Here is a 21,079-nt window from a genome sequence, read left to right on the forward strand (position 1 = left end):
ACCTATAAAAGTTGTTAGAGGCACCACCTTCAGAGAATGTGTCCAATTGCTGCTTCCACCCCATCCCCTCAACTACCTACACTCGTTTCCAGGTAGTCAATGTTCTCCTTCAGGCCAAACTCGTGGGACTAATACACCCTAAAAAGAGACTCATCTCATTCTTTATACATATCATATTTTTATAGAACCCAAGACTTGACCACCATGGAGAAATGAATTATTTTATACCAGTAACAGCTGAAGATAGACATATATATATTTTTTAATTGATAAACTACACACCTAAGGAAAAGTAATTTTGTTGCATCTGAGACATCACCTAAGCCAAAGCACTGGGGGTGAAGCAGTGGACGAGGGGCAGCAGTGATTTTCATTGTAGACTGCAGCCCTCACAGCTCTATGGGATTAAATCAACACTAGATATGACTAGATAGTCATATATGCACTATTTAGAAACCTGGAAAGGAAGGAGCAAACTGGGACGCTAAGAAGACAGAGAAGGGCGGGCAGTCAGAGTGGAAGGACCCTTTAAATACACTGTGACCATGCCGAGAATGCCTGGACATAACGCTTCCAGTTGGGCTGCCAATCATCTTCTCTGGGACAGCAGTCGCTGTGATCTTATTTAGGACCACACTCTCCACTGTTCACCATTCCTATTTATGTCCCACTGTTTGAGAAGGCTCGGCTCTGAAGCTCCAGGGGGTCTCAGTCTCTTCACCTTTAAAATATGGGCTTGCATCACAGAGGAGTTTCTGGAACACGCTCACGGCGGGAGACCGCAGTGTGTGGAAGCGGAGCGCGGCCCCGGACTTGAGCCTTTTGGCTGAGGCTGCGCGGGCAGAGGAAGAAGGAAGGTGCCTTTGTTCCAAAAGGGCGTGGGAAGGGGGCGCACCACATGGCTAGCGCGACTCCGCAGCCTGCGGTCGCGGCGGCCACCCGCAGGTGGTCCGGCGGGGCGGCGGGGCCAGCCTGGGACGGGGGAGGCGCCCCGGCAGCCCGGCCTCCTCCAGTACCCGCGGCTTACCGCCACCACACCTGCTCACGCCCTCCCGGCCCTCTCGCGGGCGGGGGCCGAGGCGCGGGGGCGGGATTTTGGCTCGGGGGCGGGCCCCGCGCTCTCTCCGCCCCCCTCGCGCCCGCCCTCGTCCCCGCCCCCTCCCGCCTCCCTGGATCGAGCCCAGCCGCGCTGGGGGCGGCGGCCGCGGCGGTGACAGCCGCTCCCCCCGGCGGCCCGCCACGTCCCTCACGTACTGCCCGGCCGCGGCGCCGAGCGGCGACCAGGCGCCGGGGGCGCGGGCTCCTCCGGCGGGCTCGGCATGAGGCTGGCGCGGCTGCTGCGCGGAGCCGCCTCGGCTGGCCCGGGCTCCGCGCTGCGCGCCGCCCGCCCCGGCGCCAGCCGCAGCCTCACCTCGGACTCGGGCTCGGGCCCGGCGCCCGAAGGTGGCATTCCGGGCCAAGTGGACTTCTACGCGCGCTTCTCGCCCTCCCCGCTCTCCATGAAGCAGTTCCTAGACTTCGGTGAGTGCACCCGGGCCTCGGGCCTTTGTGCGCGGCCCTGGCGGGGAGCGGCGGCCGGCCCGCGCTGGCCCCCTCCCCTCTCCGTGGCGCCCCTCCTCCTTAACGTCCACCCCGGCGCCTTAGGTGCTTCGTTCTTCCCGCGCGGACACATCCTTAAGCTCAGGTGCGGGCGCAGGCAGGCCGGGTAAGTAACCCGGGGCGTGTGCCTTTTTACCGTGTATTGTTGAAAAACAAACCGGGAGGGCCGCGGGTGGAGTGACCTCCCGCCTTTCGGCGCACGTGTGCGATCCGTGCTCGCTGCCAGGCCCCTTCCGAAGAGCTCCACCGAGAGGCAAGTGTGTGGACTCCGCCGGGAGTCGTGTTCGGATTCTGCAGAGTGATGAGAAATGCTCAGTTTTGTATATGATGATTGCTTACAACTGGCGTGATGATAGGAGAAGCAGGTTATAACTTGCCCAAATGTTCCAGAGAATGTTTTCCTTGCTACTTGCTTAAGAGTTTCCACCAACAGCACATTCCTTTCAGCAACAGCAAATAAGTCTTGAGCACGGGTAACGTGCAGAAGTGCAAGATGCTGTGGGGTTGACCGCATTTCACCCCTGTAGAAACGAGCATCCACTTTCTTCTTCCTCTTATGGGTGCTTCCTGGTTTTCTCTAGAAAGGATGCAACCGATGGCCAAGGAATTGCAAAGTTAGGTATTTAACTTTGACTTCTCATATGGGAGTGCCAAAGGGAAAAGGGAAAACTCTAATAAACTCATTAAATTTGAGTAGAAAAAGTTATCTTCTGCATTGTAAGTGCTGTTAGGTCACTAGCAGATCACTGGTGGGCTTAAAAGATACCAGCATGGCTGGCCGGTTTATCTTAAAATTGCGGCTTACAGTGGCAAATTTGTTTGACTCAAAGCCCTCGGTTTTTATTTTTACTTTAAAATGACTTTAGTGTGATTAAGGGGTGGATTGGGCCTTGTTCACAAGTAGGCCATTAAACTTTCACAAGAAAATATATTCCTTTAATGCTGTAATTCCTGCTGTTGATAATCTAGTTTTTGCTCAGATTGTCTCTTGCTAAAACAGCAAAATTAAATTAGTGAGTTTAAAATGCATTGCAGTTTAACTGCTTGCCAGAGGACATTTTACTACTGTTCTGCTTAGCATCCTGATGCAGGAGTGGAGGAAGTAGGAGTGGAGGAAGAGAAGGTTGCTTTCCAGGCATCCATAGAATAGGACCTGGGGGGGGAGAAGCTTGAAGATGGTTGCTGAACAGGCATTGGTGTTGTTTGCTTTCTGTGGCCTAGGAGCCCTTCTCTACATTTCCGAATCTTTACTTTTGGTAGTTAGTATGGTTCCTATGCACACATCAAAATTTCTCTGTGTCTTAGACAGGTATTCACTTCTCATAAACCTCGAGTTAGGAAACAGATTTTCTGAATGATGGCAGGTTAAATAGAATAGGCTTTTGCAGGTCCTACTGTTAATTAGACTCTGCCCCTTGCTCAGACTTGCTTGGGGTGCCTTTGTTCTAAGATGTGAGATCACAGTACGGTTACAAGTAATGGAGATGGGGAGAGTGCCTTCATTGCTCTGCAAGGTGGTTGGAACGTCAGGAATTGGAAGGTCATTCAGGATGCCTCACAACCCTGGCTACTGGTTATCCCGTCCCTTGCCTCCTCGTCCTGTCATTATGGTGGAACTGCCACCCTTGCCAGAGAACTCCCCCTGTGTTCTCCGTGCCTCTCGGCTTCTGCTGCCTCATGGCTTCTGCTTACTTCTGTTCCCACCATGTTTGGTTTCAGGATCTGTGAATGCTTGTGAGAAGACCTCATTTATGTTTCTGCGGCAAGAGTTACCTGTTAGATTGGCAAATATAATGAAAGAAATAAGTCTTCTTCCAGATAATCTTCTCAGGACTCCCTCGGTTCAACTGGTGCAAAGCTGGTAAGATTCCCATCTTGTGTTTGCAATTTCAGTGGAGTTGTGAACTTTACTCAAGGTTAGAGCAAATACTTTTTTTTAAATCTTCAGTGGAATCTTAAGGTAGTAGCAGCATTCCTCCTTTTTGGGCATGTGTCTGGGCTTGTCCCCTGAATCCTGGTTTCTTCCACTCCTCGGTTTTGAAAAAACCGATCAGAACGGCACAGAAATACAGTATATTTGAGAATTTTGTTATTAAATCTGCAGGAATGTTATGTTATAATATAATAAAAATATCTACCATTTGTTAATGGCTAGGGATTTATATGCGTTACCTTTAATCCCTTCAATAACCCTGCCTGGTAGGCATTATCTCTGTTTTACAGATGAGGAAACTGAGGCACCTACAGGCGAAGACCTTTGCTTAAGGCCGTACCACTCATAGTGGAGCCGGGAGTCAAACCCAGATTTGTTTGTTTCTACCATACTGTAGTCAGAATGATGAAATGTATTAAAGGGTGTAGTTTGTTCCATTGAAATATATCTTTATACATCACAAAAATTAAAATTTTTATTCTACCGTGTTTAAACAATTAGAAGTTATTGGAATTGTATAGAAACTATGATCTCTTTTCCAAAAAGTGGCAGTGGAGGTATTAAGGGTGTGGATGCATGTGGCCACCTATATACAACCTTTTTTGTTAATGTTTTTAATTTAAAAGTGTTATTCTCTTAAGCACTGTCCATTTCAAGCAAAATAGTTAGCTAGAGTTCAGTCTTAAATGAAAATAATTTAGCTGCAAGACATTTCACAATTATGGTTCATGGAGAGCCTAACTTTCCTTTTGTAGGCATTGTAGTTTGTGGGAGAAGCTGATCTAACATCAGTTTTTAAAAATAAGCAAAAACAGTATGACTGCAGCACATATGATAATCAGATGCTGTCTGTTCCACGTACGGAACAGTCATAAACGTGGTGTAACTACGCTGGAGGATAAAGGAGAACGCATAATTTTCTGTGGAGGCTTATTCCTGGTTTTTTAAATTCTTCTTTAAAAATAGAATATGCTGCATTTTCAAATCTGATCTGTGCCAACACGTTGTATGTACTCAGATATCTCTTGAATAAAGAGCCTAGTTTTTCTTGCCAATGAAGAGAAAAGTAAGGGTTAAAGAAAAACGGTAGACACCAGAATCACTTGACAGAGAGGCCCACTGCTTGCCAGGAACAGCTTTCCAAACCAACATAGGGATTTGCAGAATCTTAGCACGCTTGCACTGGCCCTGGGTGCCTACTGAGTTAGGGCAGTTGGCAGTAGGTAAAGCGCGAACAGACGAGCCAGGGCAGACCTTACACCCTTGATGGTCGTTGAATGGCAGGGTGGTGTTTTTAGCTCCGGCCCGCCCTGCCATTGTGCCTGGTGGCGTGGCCTTGGGAAAGGCATGCCCTTGAGAAAGTCATTTGGCTTTCCTCCTGCTCCTTCCTTAACAGGTGTTTTGCTACGTTGCATTGTAAGGTAAATTAAAAACCGACATTTTCATGACTTTTGTTTTTGTTCAGTTCTGTTTAAAAGAACTATGTGGTAAATTGTAGGCTTTCAACAAATATTTGTTGATTAGACGTAAACCTCTAAAATTAAGGTTTTAAAGTACAGATGTTTAAATTAGGCTGTTAGACAAAGGTAGACTGGCCTCCCCATTTTACTGAGACTAAGGCAAGTTAGGTCATTTTTCCCAGAGCACACAGTTATTGATGACAGACTCAGTTCTGATGACAGTCGGTATTTATACTGCAATGTACAGGGGTAAATTTAAGAAATTGGAAAACTATTTTAGAGTATAGAACTTAAAAAAAAAAGCAGTAGGAAATCTTAAAATTCTTAAATCAAATTAGCCTATGTTTTTAGAAGAAAACATGTATTTTCTACTACTTTGTGTTGGGCGCTTTGCTCAACTATGAATGGATGTAAAACTACTAAAATCATAATTTCTGGCACTATTCTAAATTAGAAATTAAGAAATATTAAAAATGCCTTTTGAGTATTCTTACAGTATTGAACTTTAAAAGTGTAAAAGAACCAATTCGCCCTGTTGATTTGCATTTTAGGTATATCCAGAGTCTTCAGGAGCTTCTTGATTTTAAGGACAAAAGTGCTGAAGATGCTAAAACTATTGATGAGTAAGTACGCTGTTTTGACCCTATTCTGAACACAATTTTTATACTCTTTAAACATCATATAAAAATGTAGATGTATTGAGCTTAAACTGCTGTTGGGTCACTTTGGGGAAACTGATGAACTTTTTGCTTCCCACTACTCTAGAACACATAGTAGTATATTTATCTATAACAGCCCATACAGGTGAGGCAGGTGACATGAATCAGTGAATTGGGCTGGGTGTACAAAATGCCTCATGTCCCTCATTGCCCTACCATAGGAAAAGACACCTTCAAGTGTGATGATCAGTGGAAATCCAGATGTGGCCTCAGTGCCACTTGGATGGTAGGGAACTGGTGAGGCCTTTTAACCTGGAGAGTGCGTGCTTCTAAAGGACAGCCACCTTCAGCTCAACCTGACTGTGGCCATGCAAGAATGCTGCCCAGATCATCCGATGTTTTTGTGTGGTTAAAGAAAAGCCACAAGTCTGGATTTTTAATGTAAAATCTCCCAATTTTGAAAGATCGGCATCTAATTAAAAGTTTTTAAAGACACTGGAGGCCTATAAAAACACGTCTGTGGGTTCCAGTTTGTGACCTGTGATCTCTAAGACCATCTAAGTAATGTGATCAGTTTGATAACCAGTAGTCCCCTCAGGAAGTTACCTGCTTATTCCGATGAATGTTGCTCAGAACTGAAAGACGACCTCTTTTGTTTTCCTCAGAGTCTATTCCACATTGTTTTGACTATCTTTAAAGATGATGGCAGCATTTCATTTTTTAACACGATTTTGATCTGAAAATAGCATTAGACTTTACTCTCTGCATAGGTATGGAGCACACTTTACACGAATGATGTCCTTTAATCTTTCAAACAACTCAGTTGAGGTAATGCTGTGTGTGCACAAAGAGGTTAAGTAACTTAAAGTAGCCTTAAGGTCACGTAGCCGGCAAATGGTGGGACCAGGATTTGGACCCAAGCAGTCTTGCTTAAAAGTAAACATTATGCTATAGAACCTTCTGAAAATGGTAAGTCATTCAGAGCTGAGTCTAGAATATAAGGTGAGCAGCCAATCAGAATAGTACTGGTTTTGGTTTTCAAAAGAGAGAGAGGTGAAATAAACAAATGAAGGGGTGCCCAGAAATGATGAGTTGTTTGTTGTTTTTGAGGAGTTTTCTTGTTTGTATTTTGGATTAACAGTTTGGTTTTGAAGCTGATTACAAACTAGGAATTCCAAAATTGTCTTGAGTAGTGAGAGCATCATCAGAATAAGTTAATAGTACTCAAGATGATGACTTTGAATGGGAAAGCACTCATTGGCAAGTGTAAATTCTGATTCGTATGTTACAAGATGGATTTTATTACTTCATAATTAAGACTTCTTTCCTCTTTTATTTAGTTCTTTAACCATGCAATAATGTCTTCTAAATGAGAGAAATGAAAAGCCAGGATAATTTGAAAATTTTTTCTTTTAACACAATGGTCTACTTTTCCTCTTGCATTTTTTGAACTCATAAGATGAATGAAATTAGAATTCTTTTCTACTTTTCTGTTCTAAGTGGTTCTTTCTCTCTTTGAACCCTAGGGAAATAGTTCCAAAACAGACAGGCTTTCTTGGCTCATTCATCTTCATTCCTTACAGAGCATGTGTTCCTAGAAGGAAGAGCTCTGTCTTATGCTGAATGTCCCTGGAATACCGTCCTCATAGTGAGTGCTCAGATGCTCTTAGTTGATAATGGTTAAGGAAAACCCTTAACATTTTTAGGATTGTGTTTCATGGCAGCTTTACTTTTAGAAGTTCCAAGAAAATAATTAAATTTCAAAAGTTTTGTTTTGGAAGTCCTTATACTTTCATAGCTTCCATGTATTTTATAGTCTGAGATATATTTTAAATAAGTGTAGGAAAACATGCACTGAAGCGCCTTTAACTGAATTGAGAATTTCTTGCCTAGTATAGTTGGTTGAACTTAGACTTTAGTATTAAATTCACTTGTCAAAATATTTGGCTGTTTTGACAGACAGCTTTGTTTAGCTTTACAGACGCTGTGATACGGATCAGGAACCGACACAATGATGTTATTCCCACGATGGCCCAGGGTGTGATTGAATACAAAGAGAGCTTCGGGGTGGATCCTGTCACCAGCCAGAATGTTCAGTACTTTTTGGATCGATTCTACATGAGTCGCATTTCAATTCGAATGTTACTCAATCAGCACTGTAAGTGTCTGGAAGTCAAGAGAAGAAGCTAAATAAAATGTGTTGGTATATTTTAAATTTATTTAGAAAGCCTCCCTTTAGTAAACATTTTATTTTACTTTTTTGCATATTAAGAAAATAAAATAGACTGCCATACAAAGGTGTTTTTATTGAATGTAAAATACTGTGTTTATGTTTAAGGAAAATATTTGTTCTACTGTTGGGTGCCATTTAGAGAAACTGTATTCATGTCTGGAAAAGGGCATTTGGTAGTTTAGCTTATTTTGTTTGGTTTTTATTTTTTATTCTTGATAGCTTTATTATTTGGTGGGAAAGGCAAAGGAAGCCCATCTCATCGAAAACACATTGGAAGCATAAATCCGAACTGCAATGTAGTTGAAGTTATTAAAGGTAAATACTTACATTCCTCCTTTTAGAAAGGATGCAAAAATTAAAATTGTTTAGTGTTATTTTTTGCTATTAAAACAACTATTTATATCATGAGATAAAATGTTAGGAGCAAATGCATGGATTTGAAAATAACTTCATAATGTTAATTGTGTATTACGTGTGGAATGAATATTTTGTTGGTACAATGCTTTGTTAAGCAAAATATGGTGATACTATGAGAGTATCTGTTTCACTTCAAAAAAAAATTCAGTTCCCCCCTCCCCACTTTCTAGTTCCCTACACTAGGAGGCATAATTCATAATAGTTTGGTTTGCTTCTTTCCATACTTTTTTCTGTTTATACTGCCTGTACTCGGACACATGCATAATTGTCGGTCTTACATTGTTGTTTTTGGAAAATGGGGTACTCTATGTATATTTTTCTACAAGTTTACAGGCATCTTACCATGTTTAGTACAGATGGATATACCCCAGGTTTTGAACGGCTGTATGGACATATCAGAATAATCAGAATTAATAATCAGAATAATTCAGAATTAATCAGAATTAATCCATCCTCCTATTCAGGCACATTTAGGTTATTTTTTTTTTCTGTTACCAACACTACTACAGTGAACATCCTTAGCTGTGTGCTGACTTTTGGTAGTGTTTTAGAGGGTAGACTCCTAGGATTGAAAACATTTAAAGTGCATATAAAATTTTGATACCTCCAGAAAGGTGTCACGCAATGAATGAGGGTATCTACTTCCTAAACCCTTACCAATTCTAAATTTTTGCTGTATCTACTGTAGATATTTTCTTCTGCCTGCTGTTTTTCTTTTTACTTTGTGGTACCTTTTTTCATACAGATGTTTTTATTCTGTTGTAATCACATCTGTCATTTTTCCTTTATGGCTGTTAGGCTTTGTCATGTCATACTTAAAGAGACCTTCCGCAAACTAGGATTATTAAAGTATATTTTCTTCTCTAGAAAGTTTTAAAATTTTATTTATCGGTACTATTGCCATCTTAATGCATGACCCAAAAGTAAATTTATTTAATGCTTTTTTTGTTTTGATTCACACTAGATGGCTATGAAAATGCTAGGCGTCTGTGTGATTTGTATTATATTAACTCTCCTGAACTAGAACTTGAAGAACTGAATGGTAAGCCTGATGTCTTTTCCTCAGTGATTCGTGTTATGATTACCTGAGAGGGAATAAGTAGAAGAATTTAGATTTGTTTTAATATAAAAGGACTTTTCATCAACTTCTTCATTGGATATGAAAGCTGAGGGAAAGCAATGATGTTAAAAAATATGTGTGTTATATATATTTAATTTAGTTGGATTCTTTCTGAAAGACATTGTGGCTTTTTCTTTCCCATTTTCCTTATTTTCAGTTGATAATATTGATTCGTTGCTTGTTTTTGATTTTCTGGTTAGTCATAGAAGAAAATTATGCCAAGAAAATTACATTTGACTTTTATCTGCTCTTCAATAATGTAAAGTTTTCCCTTTAAGATTTCTACTTCCTGAGTTGTAAATCACTTTTTGTTGTTGAGAAAGTAGAAAGACTGGAGGTGTAAAAGAAGGAAGAAAGATGCTCGTCTGTTTGAGAATCTGTTTATCTCTGACCATCTTCTTTTCACCCTGAGTAGTGCCTTTTGGACAAAAAAGGTTTTAATGCTTTGGAAGGAGACTGATGAATCTCACTGTTTTTCCTAAAGGTAGGGTAGGTTGGTAGAGGGAAAAACATTTCCTAAGTTAAGATGACGCTTTAAAAAGAATAAAATTAAATAGGCTTTTACTTAGCTGTATTCTGGAACTTATAGTAAGAGAGCAGTGGAAGAAGTTACCCAATTGAAAATACAATTGCTTGTTTTTTTTCTAGAGCCATATTAACTCTTTTGGTCCGTAATGGTACCATTCAGTAAATAAGAGTCACAATGCACAAGTGATAGTTTGGAAACCTGAACTGTAGGTTGTTTCTAGATGTCCCATCCATGTTTCCAAGGGGCAGTTTATTCAGAGGAGAGTCCAACTTACTGGTTTTATTAGAATTCTAATGGTGAGTCTTACTCCTTTGTTCTACTAAAGGTTCTGTTTTACATACTATCTGCCCTCCATCCACAACTGGCTCCTATTAAATGTTTGAATGTAGGATTAGTATCCTTGATAAATTGATGCTGGCTTAAATTTATTATTCAGATCTATAGCCATAGAAATGCCTGAAACAAAACAGAAACCATTTCACCTGGGTGAAACATTTAAAAAATAGCCTTTTAAAAAAAGAATGTATTTAGGTGAGTTGGACTATGGTGTCTATAGACTTTCATAGTTCTCTTTGGAAAGCAAAATTCTGACCTTAAGGTTGAATTTCCTTTAAAAAGACTCACATCATAGAGAAGAATGGAAGATGAGTTGGTTAGATTGTTATGCAGGATTGCAGGAGTGACTACAGGACTCGTGTTCTCCCTGTCAAAAATCTATGTGAACGGGGTTCAAACACTAGTACTGTGAAGAACTGGTGTGGCAGTTCTCTCCCAAATAATACTATCCTCCCTAGTAAATGTTTTCTTTTCATCACTACACAGTTTATTCTTAAAAATGCTTTAAGCACATCTCTCTGTACTTTTATATTTTTCTCTTCTGCTCTGTAGCAAAATCACCAGGACAACCAATACAAGTGGTTTATGTACCATCCCATCTCTATCACATGGTGTTTGAACTTTTCAAGGTTTGTAAAATAGTATTACATAACCTTTATCCATCCTTTCCTGAGGTTAGGAATCTCTGAAAGTTTCCTGCTGGGTTTTCCTCAGTTTCATTAAAAGATGTCATTTCATGTTCAGTGTCACATCACGTTCTGGAGATCAGCCTTTTGTCAACACTGATGGGCACCTCAGTGTGATGATAAAGCTCAGACTTTGGAGTCAGAGAGACCTGGCTTTGAATTCCAGTTCTGCTACTTTATGTGTGTGTGACCTTGGCCAAGTCACTCAACCCTTCTGAGCCTTAGTTTCCTCTTCTGTAAGATGAGGATAATACCTCCTAGGTTATTACGAAGACTGGGAATAACATGCTTACTGTCCAATACAGTGGCAGCAGATTATTGGTGCTCCATAAAGTGTTTGTATTTTTACAATACAAAATATTTAGAAGAGGGCTCCTCTACTTTCCACCTTTAAAGGCCCAGAGTCCCACTGTTATATGCTTTTCTTTTTGGAGAAAGTTACTTATATTGACTTCCAGGGCTTCTGCTATTATATTTGCTCTTCACAACAAATTTCGAAAACTGGGTAAAATTATGCTAGTGATGTTGAGTACTTTTTTATTCCCCCGATAGCACACCAGCAACCCTGACTGGTAGACAGGAAAGTGAGTGATGAGGGGTGGTAGGGGTCTCTGTGACTGAAAATGACTACCCTAAATCAAGCCTGTAGTCTCTCTTACTTTAGTTACCATATCTTTGGCCAGCAGCAAACTACAAGAGAGAAGAGGTGGCCTTCAGCCTGATCTTGAAAAAGAAAAATACACTGAAACAGAGAAACTGACCGACTGTTTTAGAACAGCAAAGGTTCAAGAATGCGTTTTTGCTCTAGGACCGCGAGAACTATCTAATACCTTACAAAAATCTTTCTGTCAAAGTGGTTAAATAAATGAACAATTGGCACCTAAAGGATTAAAACTGAATTTTTCCTTGAAATTTCAGTCACATAAAGGTCTTGTTTCCTATGATGCATAATAAAAGAAATATTACCATATATAGAAGAGGTTTTACATAATGTCAATAATAATGCTTCCATCTGGAACCCAATCTTAAATGGCCCTGGTAGAGGTGATAGGATCTCCTCCTCAGGGATCCTCAATCCTGATTGGTGTGCCAGGGCCACACGCTCTTAATTCCAAATTCAGCCCCGTCTTTTGCCTTTTTAACTGTATCTAGTCTTATCAATTTCTACTCCAATGCTACATGCCATGTTGTCTTTTAGTGCTTATGATATGTTGACATTGTGTACCCTGTATCCTTTAGAAATTGATCAAAACAGTTTTACAATGTAAATATCCTTAGTTTCAAACTAGTGGTAAATTGGGTTAGTTTCTACATCATAATAAGACCATTGCTGTTAGTTATATTGAAAAAAATGTTTTTTTAAAGCAACTTAAGACAATTAAAATGGGTCTTAAAAATAGAGATGAAACTGTTTTCAAAAATAAGATTTGCCTGTTATCTACTAAATTATCAAAGTATTTGAATAGAATTTTTGCTCTAATGTAAATAGTTAAAAGCGTTGAGATGTCTGGTTTTGGAAAATATGCAGAATTTAGTTGGAATCTTTAAATCAAAAATCTCAGGTCCTCCAAAACTGACTTAATAATGTCTTTTAAAAAGTAATTCTTTAAATCTGGTTATAAGGATTATGATTCTTTGACATTTTTCCATTGAATTAAAATTTTTAAAATTTCAAGTAGTGCATGTGTACTTGAAAATTACAGTTAGTTTTTCTCTTTCTTTAAAGCTGTATTTTTGATGTAAGGCTAATGTATTTCAGAACGCAATGAGAGCAACGATGGAACACTATGCTGACAAAGGTGTTTACCCACCTATTCAAGTCCATGTCACACTGGGTAAGGAGGATTTGACTGTGAAGGTAAGTGTTTTGTTTTTTTTAATTGATGTAAAGCATGAGCGTAATTTCCAGAAGGCATAATTTTCTTAGGAGAAGGAAATCATGTCCCTAATAGCTAATAAGCACGTTGCTTCATTTGTATCGCAGATTATGGAATTATCCCTTGAGTCCGTTTCTATTCCAGTCCCTAATCCAGATGATTTAAGTTAAAGTAAATCGTGGAGACAATTTAGCAGTAATCATGAGTATCCACTTTGATAAGTAAAATTTAAAATATTTGAGTACTGAGGCTGGCCGCGTGGCTGAGTGATTGAGTTCCTGTGCTCTGCTTTGGTGGCCTGGGGTTCGCCAGTTCAGTTCCTGGGCACGGACCTACGCACTGCTCATCAAGCCGTGCTGTGGCAGCATTCCACATAGAAGAACTAGAATGACCTACAACTACGATATACAACCAGGTACTGGGGCTTTGGGCAGGAAAAATAAATAAATAAAATAAAATATTTGAGTATTTTAGAGTTATCTAGATAGTGTTTAATTTTTCATTTTTACGCAGTGCTTTTCAATCTACTTTTATTTTGATTGTTTCACTTGATTCTCATAACAGCTTTTTAGTTAGGAGCACAGCTAATTTTATTCTTAATTTTACAGATGAGGAAACTAAGACACAATGCTTAGCTCATGATTACCTAGTGAATAAATGACATGGGACATGAAATCAGGTCCTCCGACTTGTTCCCCAGGCCTTTTCCACTACATTGTTCAGGTGGCCCAGTTTCTTAGAGTATGATGACATTTCTCTTTTTTAAATTATCATTTTAAATTTTGTTTTAAAGTAATAAATGCACAGAGGATAAAAATCAAATGTGTCAGTTCTTGGCCGTTTGGGAGGCAGTACCCAGAGAGAATCTTTTGGTTATTTCTTCTGGGATTTATTGCTATATTTTTAAGTAGTATTCTGATATTACGATTTCTAAAATGTTAAAGTTTTAAACAGCAAATACTAGCTCTCTGTTGTGGTAGCTAAAGAGTCAGCTCTCTTGGAGCCTCCCCACCTCTTCTCCCCGACCCAGCCTCAGTTGTCATTTTCCCAATATTTAAGTTCAGACATGGAATTCTAGATTGAAAATAATCCTCTTGTAGATTTTGAAGCCGTGTACTGTTCCTTTTTTTATAAGTGTGTAATTCAGTGGTTTTTAGTATATTCATAAGGTTGTGCAACCGTACCACTGTCTAATTTCAGAACATTTTCATTGCTCCCAAGAAAAACCCTAATACCCGTTAGTAGTCACTTCCCATTCCCCCCCCCCCCACCCTCCCAGTTCTTGGAAACTACTAATCTCAAAAAACCAACTTTTTGCTTTATTTTTCTTCATTGTTTTTTCTTTTCTTTATTTCATTAATTTTCACTCTAATCTTTATTATTTCCTTCCTTTTGCTTTCTCTAGAGTTAGTTTGCTCTTTTGTTAGTTTCTTAAGTGGAAGTTTAGGTTATTGATTTGAGACATTTTACAACTACAAATTTCCCTCTAAGTATTACTTTCTCTATATCCCATAAGTTTTATTTATATATATGTGTGTATATATATATATATATATATATTTTTTTTAAGATTGGCCTTCAGCTAACAACTGTTGCCAATCTTTTTGTTTCTTCTTCTCCCCAAAGCCCCCCAGTACATAGTTGTATATTCTAGTTGTAGGTCCCTCTGGCTGTGCTATGTGGGACGCCACCTCAGCATGGCTTGATGAGAGGTGCCATGTCTGTGCCCAGGATCCAAACTGGCAAAACCCTGGGCCGCTGAAGCGGAGTGTGTAAAACTTAACCACTCCACCATGGGGCCAGCCCCCCATAAGTTTTTTCTGTTGTATTTTCATTTGACTTAACATGTGCTTTATCCTGGCGAATGTTCCATGTGTACTTGAGAAAAATGTGTATTCTGCTATTGTTGGATGGAGTGTTCTATAAATACCTCTTAGGCCTAGTTGATTTATAGTGTGTTCACATCTTCTATTTCCTTGTTGGTCTTCTGTCTAGCTGTCATATCCATTATTCAAAGTGAGATACTGAAGTCTCTAACTATGATGTTTGAATTGTCTGTTTATCCCTTCAACGCTGTCGGTTTTTGCTTTTGTGTATTTTGGAGCTCTGTTGTTAAGTGTAGATATGTTTATAATTTTATATCTTCTTGATATACAGTCAAGCCCCACATAAGGATGTTTCAGTCAACAACGGACTGCATTTATGTTGGTTGTCCCATAAAATTAGTAGCATATAGCTAGGTGTGTAGTAGGCTGTACCACCTAGGTTCATGTCAATACACTCTATGATGTTCACACGATGACAATGCATTTCTCATAACTGTATTGGCCTTTTATCATTGTAAATGCTCTTTTTTGTCTCTAATGACAATTTTTGTCTTAAAGTATATTTTGTCTGATGTTAGGATAACCATCCCAGCTCTTTTGGTTTTTGTTTTTATGATGTGTCTTTTTCCAAGCTTTTACTTTCAACCTGTTTGTATCTTTAGTCTAAAGTGTGTCTCTTGTAGATAGCATGTAGTTAGGTCATGTTTTTTTAATCCATCCTGCTAATGTCCACTTTTAATTAGAGTGTTCAAGCTGGTTACATTTAGCATAATTACTGTTAATGTAGGATTTAAGTTTGCCATTTGTTTTCTATATGTCTTATGTCTCTTTTTGATTCTTTATTTCTCCATGACTAATGCCTTTTTCGTTAAAATGATATTTTCTGGTGTACCATTTTAATTTCCTTCTTGTTCCTCTTATTATATTTCTTTGAGTTATTCTCTTAGTGATTGCCCTAGGATTACAATTAACATCTTTATTTATAACAATCTAGTTCAGATTAATACCAACTTAATTTCAATGGTATATACAGACTTCATTCCTACATAGGTCCATTCCCTTCCCCTTCCCATCTTCTGTGCTGTTATTGTCATAAAACATACATCTTCATACATTGTATGCCCATCTACACAGATTTATAATTATTGCTTTGTGCACTTGTGTTTTAAGTTAAAAAAAAAGTTACAAACAAAAACACACTTATACTATTCTTTATATTTATCTATGTAGTTACTTTTCATGGTGCTCTTTATTTTTTCATTTGGATTTGATTTACTATCTAGTGTTCTTTCATTTCAGGCTGAAAGATTCCCTTTATTATTTCTTTCTTTTTCTTTTTTTTTTTTAAATTTTTTGGCAGGGGAAGATTCACCTTAAGCTAACATCTGTTGCTAATCTTCCTCCTTTTCTTTGCCTTTGTTTTTCCCCAACAAAGCCCCAGTACATAGTTGCATATAGTTGTAGGTTCCTCTGGTTCCACGTGAGCCTCCACCACACCATGGCTACTTACAGACGAGTAGTGTGGTTCTGTGCCCCGGCACTGAACCTAGGCCGCCAAAGTCGAGCGCGCCGAACTTTAACCACTAGGCCATCAGGCTGGCTCAAGATTCTCTTTATTATTTCTTGATGGGGCAGATCTACCAATGATGAACTCTCTCAGTTTTTGCTTATTTGAGACTGTCTTAATTTCTCCCTCATTTTTGAGGGGTAATTTTACTGGATGCTGAATTCTTGACTGATAGTCTTTCTTTCAGCACTTTGAATATGTTCATCCTACTGCCTTCTGGCCTCCATGGTTTCTGCTAAGAAATGCAGCTGTTAATCTTACTAGGATCCTCTATGTATGTAATGAGTCGCTTCTTTTGCTGCTTTCAAGATTGATTCTTCCTGGCTTTTGACAGTTTGATTATGATCTGTCCAGGCTGAATCTCTTTTGAGTTTATTATACTTGGAGTTTGATGAGCTTCATCTTTTTCATCAAAATTGGGAAGTTTTCAGCCATCATTTCTTCAAGTATTCTTTCTACCCTTTTCTCTCTCTCCTCTCCTTCTGGGATTCCCAATATGTGCATGTTGGTACACTTGATGAAATCCCACAGATCTCTGAAGCTCTATTCATTTTTCCTCATTCCTTTTTTTTTTTTTTTGAGGAAGATTAGCCCTGAGCTAACATCTGCTGCCAATCCTCCTCTTTTTGCTGAGAAAGACTGGCCCTGAGCTAACATCCATGCCCATCTTCCTCTACTTTATATGCAGGATGCCTGCCACACCATGGCTTGATAAGCAGTGCCTAGGTCTGCACTCAGGGTCCAAACTGGCGAACCCTGGGCTGCTAAAGCAGAACGTGTGAACTTAACCTCTGTGCCACCAGGCTGGCCCCTTCACTTCCTTTTGTCTTTATGTTTCTCACACTGGATAATTTCAATTGACTTGTTTTCACTGTGGCTGATTCTTTCTTCCACATGTTTAAATATGCTGTTGAGCTATTCCAGTGAACTTTTTATTTCAGTTATTATACTTCTCAACTCCAGAATTTCTATTTGGTTTTCTTATTTAATTTCTACCTTTTTTTAATTGCTGTTCTCTGTGTGGTGAGATATCATCCTCATATCTGCCTTTAGTTCTGTAGAAGTGATTTCCTTTAGTTCTTTGAACATATTTAAAATAATAAAGTCTTTGTTTAGTAAGTCAGAGTTTTCCCACGTATAGTTTCTGTTGATTCCTTTCTTCCCCTGTGTTTGGGCCATACTTTCATGTTTCTTTGCATGCCTTATAACTTTTGTTGAAAATTAGACATTTAAAATAATCTAATGTGACAACTCGGAAGATCAGATACTTTCCCCCTCTCCAAGGTTGGTGGTTATTGTTTGTTTGTTTAGAGACTTTTTAAAAACTAATTCTGTAAAGTCTATATTCTTTGTTGTGTGTGACCACTGAAGTGTCTGCCAGTTAGCTTAGTGGTGGTCAACTAATGATTGGGCTGAGATTTACTTAAATACCGTCTCCCTGTCTTTATCAAAGGACTCTGTGTGTGGGTTGGGGCACACCTTCAAGACTCAGCCAGGCAGTTGACAACTCTTAGTTAATGTTTAGGTCCTACTTGTACAGAGCCTGAAGGTCAGTCAGAGGTGAAAGCATAGGACCCTTTCAAGTCTTTCCTGAATTTGAGTGTAGCCCTAGGCATGAACATAACTTTTTGATTCCCAGGATATCCCTGATCTTTTCTAAGCCCCTATGGAAGTCTCATTTCCTAGCTTTTCCTATTAAGCTTTTGGTTAGCCTATTGTTTGCCTTAACTGTTGTGGACTGCCTCAGGCAACCCTCAAATTAATCAATTCCCTCTAATTGTTTTTGACAAATGTTTCTGAGAATGGGGAGTCAGTGTGTACAAGACTTTTTGCATTAGGGAGCTCAGAATCAGGTCAAAAACAGACAGCCTTTCCAGTGGCTGCCAGGCTGTTGGCTTTCAGCCTGACTGCATGTTACTGATAGGGTTGAGGATGGGGCAGGGAATAAGCCAAGTGAAAACACTGCAGAGCTCACTGTTGTTTTTCTTGACTAAATGCTCCCCAAACTGCTGCAAGCCTTTGGTTAATTTCCAGAGTGCTGAACAAAGCTGATTCTGACAGTTTGGCTTTTTTCTCAGTGCTTCGGTGGAGGAGAGACTTTGGAGCTCCTTTTCCCCTATTTTTGCTGAAGTCATTCCTGCTGTTCCTTTTGAGAAGACTTATGCTTATTCCAATTCCCATTCCTTTGTATGCAACCAGTTTTAGGTGTCAGATGTTGTTGTTTTGACTGAAGCTTTTAAGATCTTCTCTTCAGCTCTATTCTGAAATTTCATAGTGACGTGACTTGGTGGTGGGTCTCTTCTTACTCCTTGGGCTGGGCCCTTTCGAATGTAGACTTTCCACTGCTGCTTTGATACTTTCTTTCATGCTGTTTCTCTTTCTGAGGGTCGTATTTGAAGGATGCTGGGCATCATGAAATGATCCTCTGTTTTTTCTTATCTTTTTTTCCTCCTGTTTTTTGGTCTCTTTAACTTTTTATTCTACTCTGAGATTTCCTCAGCTTTAAATTCCCAGCCCTTCTATTGAATTTTTATTTCCATTGTCTTCTTATAGATTTCCAATGACTCCTATTTTTTATTATTCCTTTTTTATGGTATTCTGTTCTAGTTTTATCTTCTTTTATCACTCTGAGGATATTAATGATAGTTGTTTTTAAAAAAATTAATGTCTCTGCTCTCTGTACTGCCTGTTTCCCCTGAATTTCTTTTTGTGTTTCTCTCTTTTGGCTGTTCATTTAAAAGAGTGAGGCACTAATAAGTATATGGCAATACCATCTGTTTGCTGAAAAAGTAATGTGACGCTTACTTAATGTGATGTCACTGTTTTTTAGCCCAGATGCTAACATGTGTCTATTTTTTGGTTAGTTATGTGTCAGCTACTTGCCTATTAAGGTTTACTTCATCCAACCTAGGTCCTATCTGACTTCATTTGTGCTGCAGCATGGTCTTTCTTGTCCCTGTTTTTGCTTCTGTGTCATGTGCTTTAGCATGCTCATCTGCAGCTGCTTTCCATTACTTGTGTTCATCCATCACTGCATGGATCAAGGTCCGCTGAGCTCTTAGGCACTCAGCAGAGACTCATTCGGTGCTGATGGCCAAGCCTTGCTTAGGGAATCTGTCTATTTGGTGTAAAGAAAGGTTCATAATGACCCAGCAGTTCCACTCCTAGGTGTATGCCCTAAAGGATTGAAAACAGATATTCAAGCAAAAACTTAAACATGGATGTTCATAGCAGCATTATTCACAAGAGTCAAAAACTGGAAACAGCCCACACATTCATCAACGGGTGACTGGATCAACAAAATGTGATGTATCCATACAATGGACTGTTATTTCGCCATAAAAGAAAGGAAGTATTGTTATATGCTACAACATTGAAAACGTTATATAGGGACAAGACATACATTAGTGGTTGCTTAGGAGTGTAATCAGTAAAGAGGCCAAGATTTCTTTTTAAGGTAACAAAAATATTCCAAAATTGTCTGTGGAGATGGTTGCACATATCTGTGAGTACATTAAAAACCATTGAGTTGCACACTTTAAATTGGTGAATTGTATGGTATGTGAATTATATTTCAATAAAGCTGTTAAAACAAAAGAAAGAAAATCTCATTAGGGTCTTGAACAGACTGTTCTCGAAGCCCCTGTGAAAGCCCTACCTGTGTTGGGCTCTGCCTCCACCTGTTGCTCCTCCTCCTGACTTCCAAGGTCACGTGAGTGCGTGTACTCTTGTAATCTCTTTAGATGTTAAATGCTTGCTTTAATTTTCTTCAATAGAGCTTTCATCCTCCTGTCTTACCCTAGACTTTCAGGATCAAGGCCTGGGTTTTTTTCCCCCATTCTTTTAGTTCAGATTATTAACATTTTTCACCTTTTATCCCTCTGCTGAACATCACGTGAAAGAATTGATTTTTTCTGTCTTACAGCTCTAGCTGCTCTTTCAGATTTTGTTTGGTCTGTATTCAGTAAATAACCTAAGTGTTAGAGTCACGTGTCTTTTAAATTAAAATGTAAACGTCTTGGTTCCTTCGCTGTTGGTGATTTTATAAGCTTGACATGGAAAAAGCTGTTGAGTAAGGGACTTCAGGAACTCTGGGTGAGTCCAGGGTTAGTAAATCTCCTGCTTCAGAGCTGTCATCAAGTCAGTAGTGGTTCATTTCCCTTGGACCTGAAAGTCACATGAATTAGCCCAGGGAGCCCAGTGTTATGGGGAACAGGAAGTTAGGGATGGCAACTCTTGGTGAGATGACATTGAGAAGTGGTGATTTCATGCACTGAAGAGCAAACTTGAAAAATAATTGGCAGGCTTCCTTTCCTCAGCCTTCCTGTTGACATTACTCCCCACCGCCCATCTCTTTCATAATCTCTTTCCTTTTCCTTGGCATTGGTTTATGTTCCATGATTCTACATTTTTTTTCCCAAATTATTTTAATGAAAGACTTTTTGTTTAATTTTCACATTCTTTCTCAATGTATTTTTCATCAGAGTACATTATTCTTGTCTTAAATATATACAGACCAAACATCTGTCTCTCCCATTATTCCCACCTTCTCTTTTCCCAAAGAACTCAGATTCTCTGGTGTAACAGCATCTGTTACAACTCTCTTGGAAGCTCTTTTGACCACTTTAAAAACCTACTGGTTCTAGTTTATTGTGTTGTTGGCTGTAAAGCAATGGAATATAGTTCTTAACTATATTCCTGTCACCTCTGTCCTTTCTGCTCAGCTCTCTGCTTTTCTCAGACGAGCCTGAGGCTAGAAAGCACTTGCTGTTTCAGACCTTCTGGATTGCTATAGTCTTTCTGGCCAAAAAGTTAAGGAAAAAATCAGGAAATATTT

General features: G+C 39.4%; 1 protein-coding gene across 1 annotated transcript in view; it reads left to right on the forward strand.

Moving 5' to 3' along the window:
* The first annotated feature begins 1,163 nt into the window (after nucleotides 1-1,163).
* PDK1 (pyruvate dehydrogenase kinase 1) overlaps nucleotides 1,164-21,079 on the forward strand; it is a 31,403-nt gene continuing 11,487 nt past the window's right edge. The window contains exons 1-8 of the mRNA XM_046658561.1: nucleotides 1,164-1,521; nucleotides 3,319-3,460; nucleotides 5,544-5,615; nucleotides 7,625-7,809; nucleotides 8,104-8,199; nucleotides 9,266-9,343; nucleotides 10,839-10,915; nucleotides 12,732-12,830. Coding sequence (XP_046514517.1) covers nucleotides 1,320-1,521; nucleotides 3,319-3,460; nucleotides 5,544-5,615; nucleotides 7,625-7,809; nucleotides 8,104-8,199; nucleotides 9,266-9,343; nucleotides 10,839-10,915; nucleotides 12,732-12,830 — 951 coding nt within the window. The 5' untranslated portion in view covers nucleotides 1,164-1,319. The remainder of the gene's footprint in view (nucleotides 1,522-3,318; nucleotides 3,461-5,543; nucleotides 5,616-7,624; nucleotides 7,810-8,103; nucleotides 8,200-9,265; nucleotides 9,344-10,838; nucleotides 10,916-12,731; nucleotides 12,831-21,079) is intronic.

Source organism: Equus quagga, chromosome 4, assembly GCF_021613505.1.
Source record: "Equus quagga isolate Etosha38 chromosome 4, UCLA_HA_Equagga_1.0, whole genome shotgun sequence".
Lineage (NCBI taxonomy): Eukaryota > Metazoa > Chordata > Mammalia > Perissodactyla > Equidae > Equus > Equus quagga.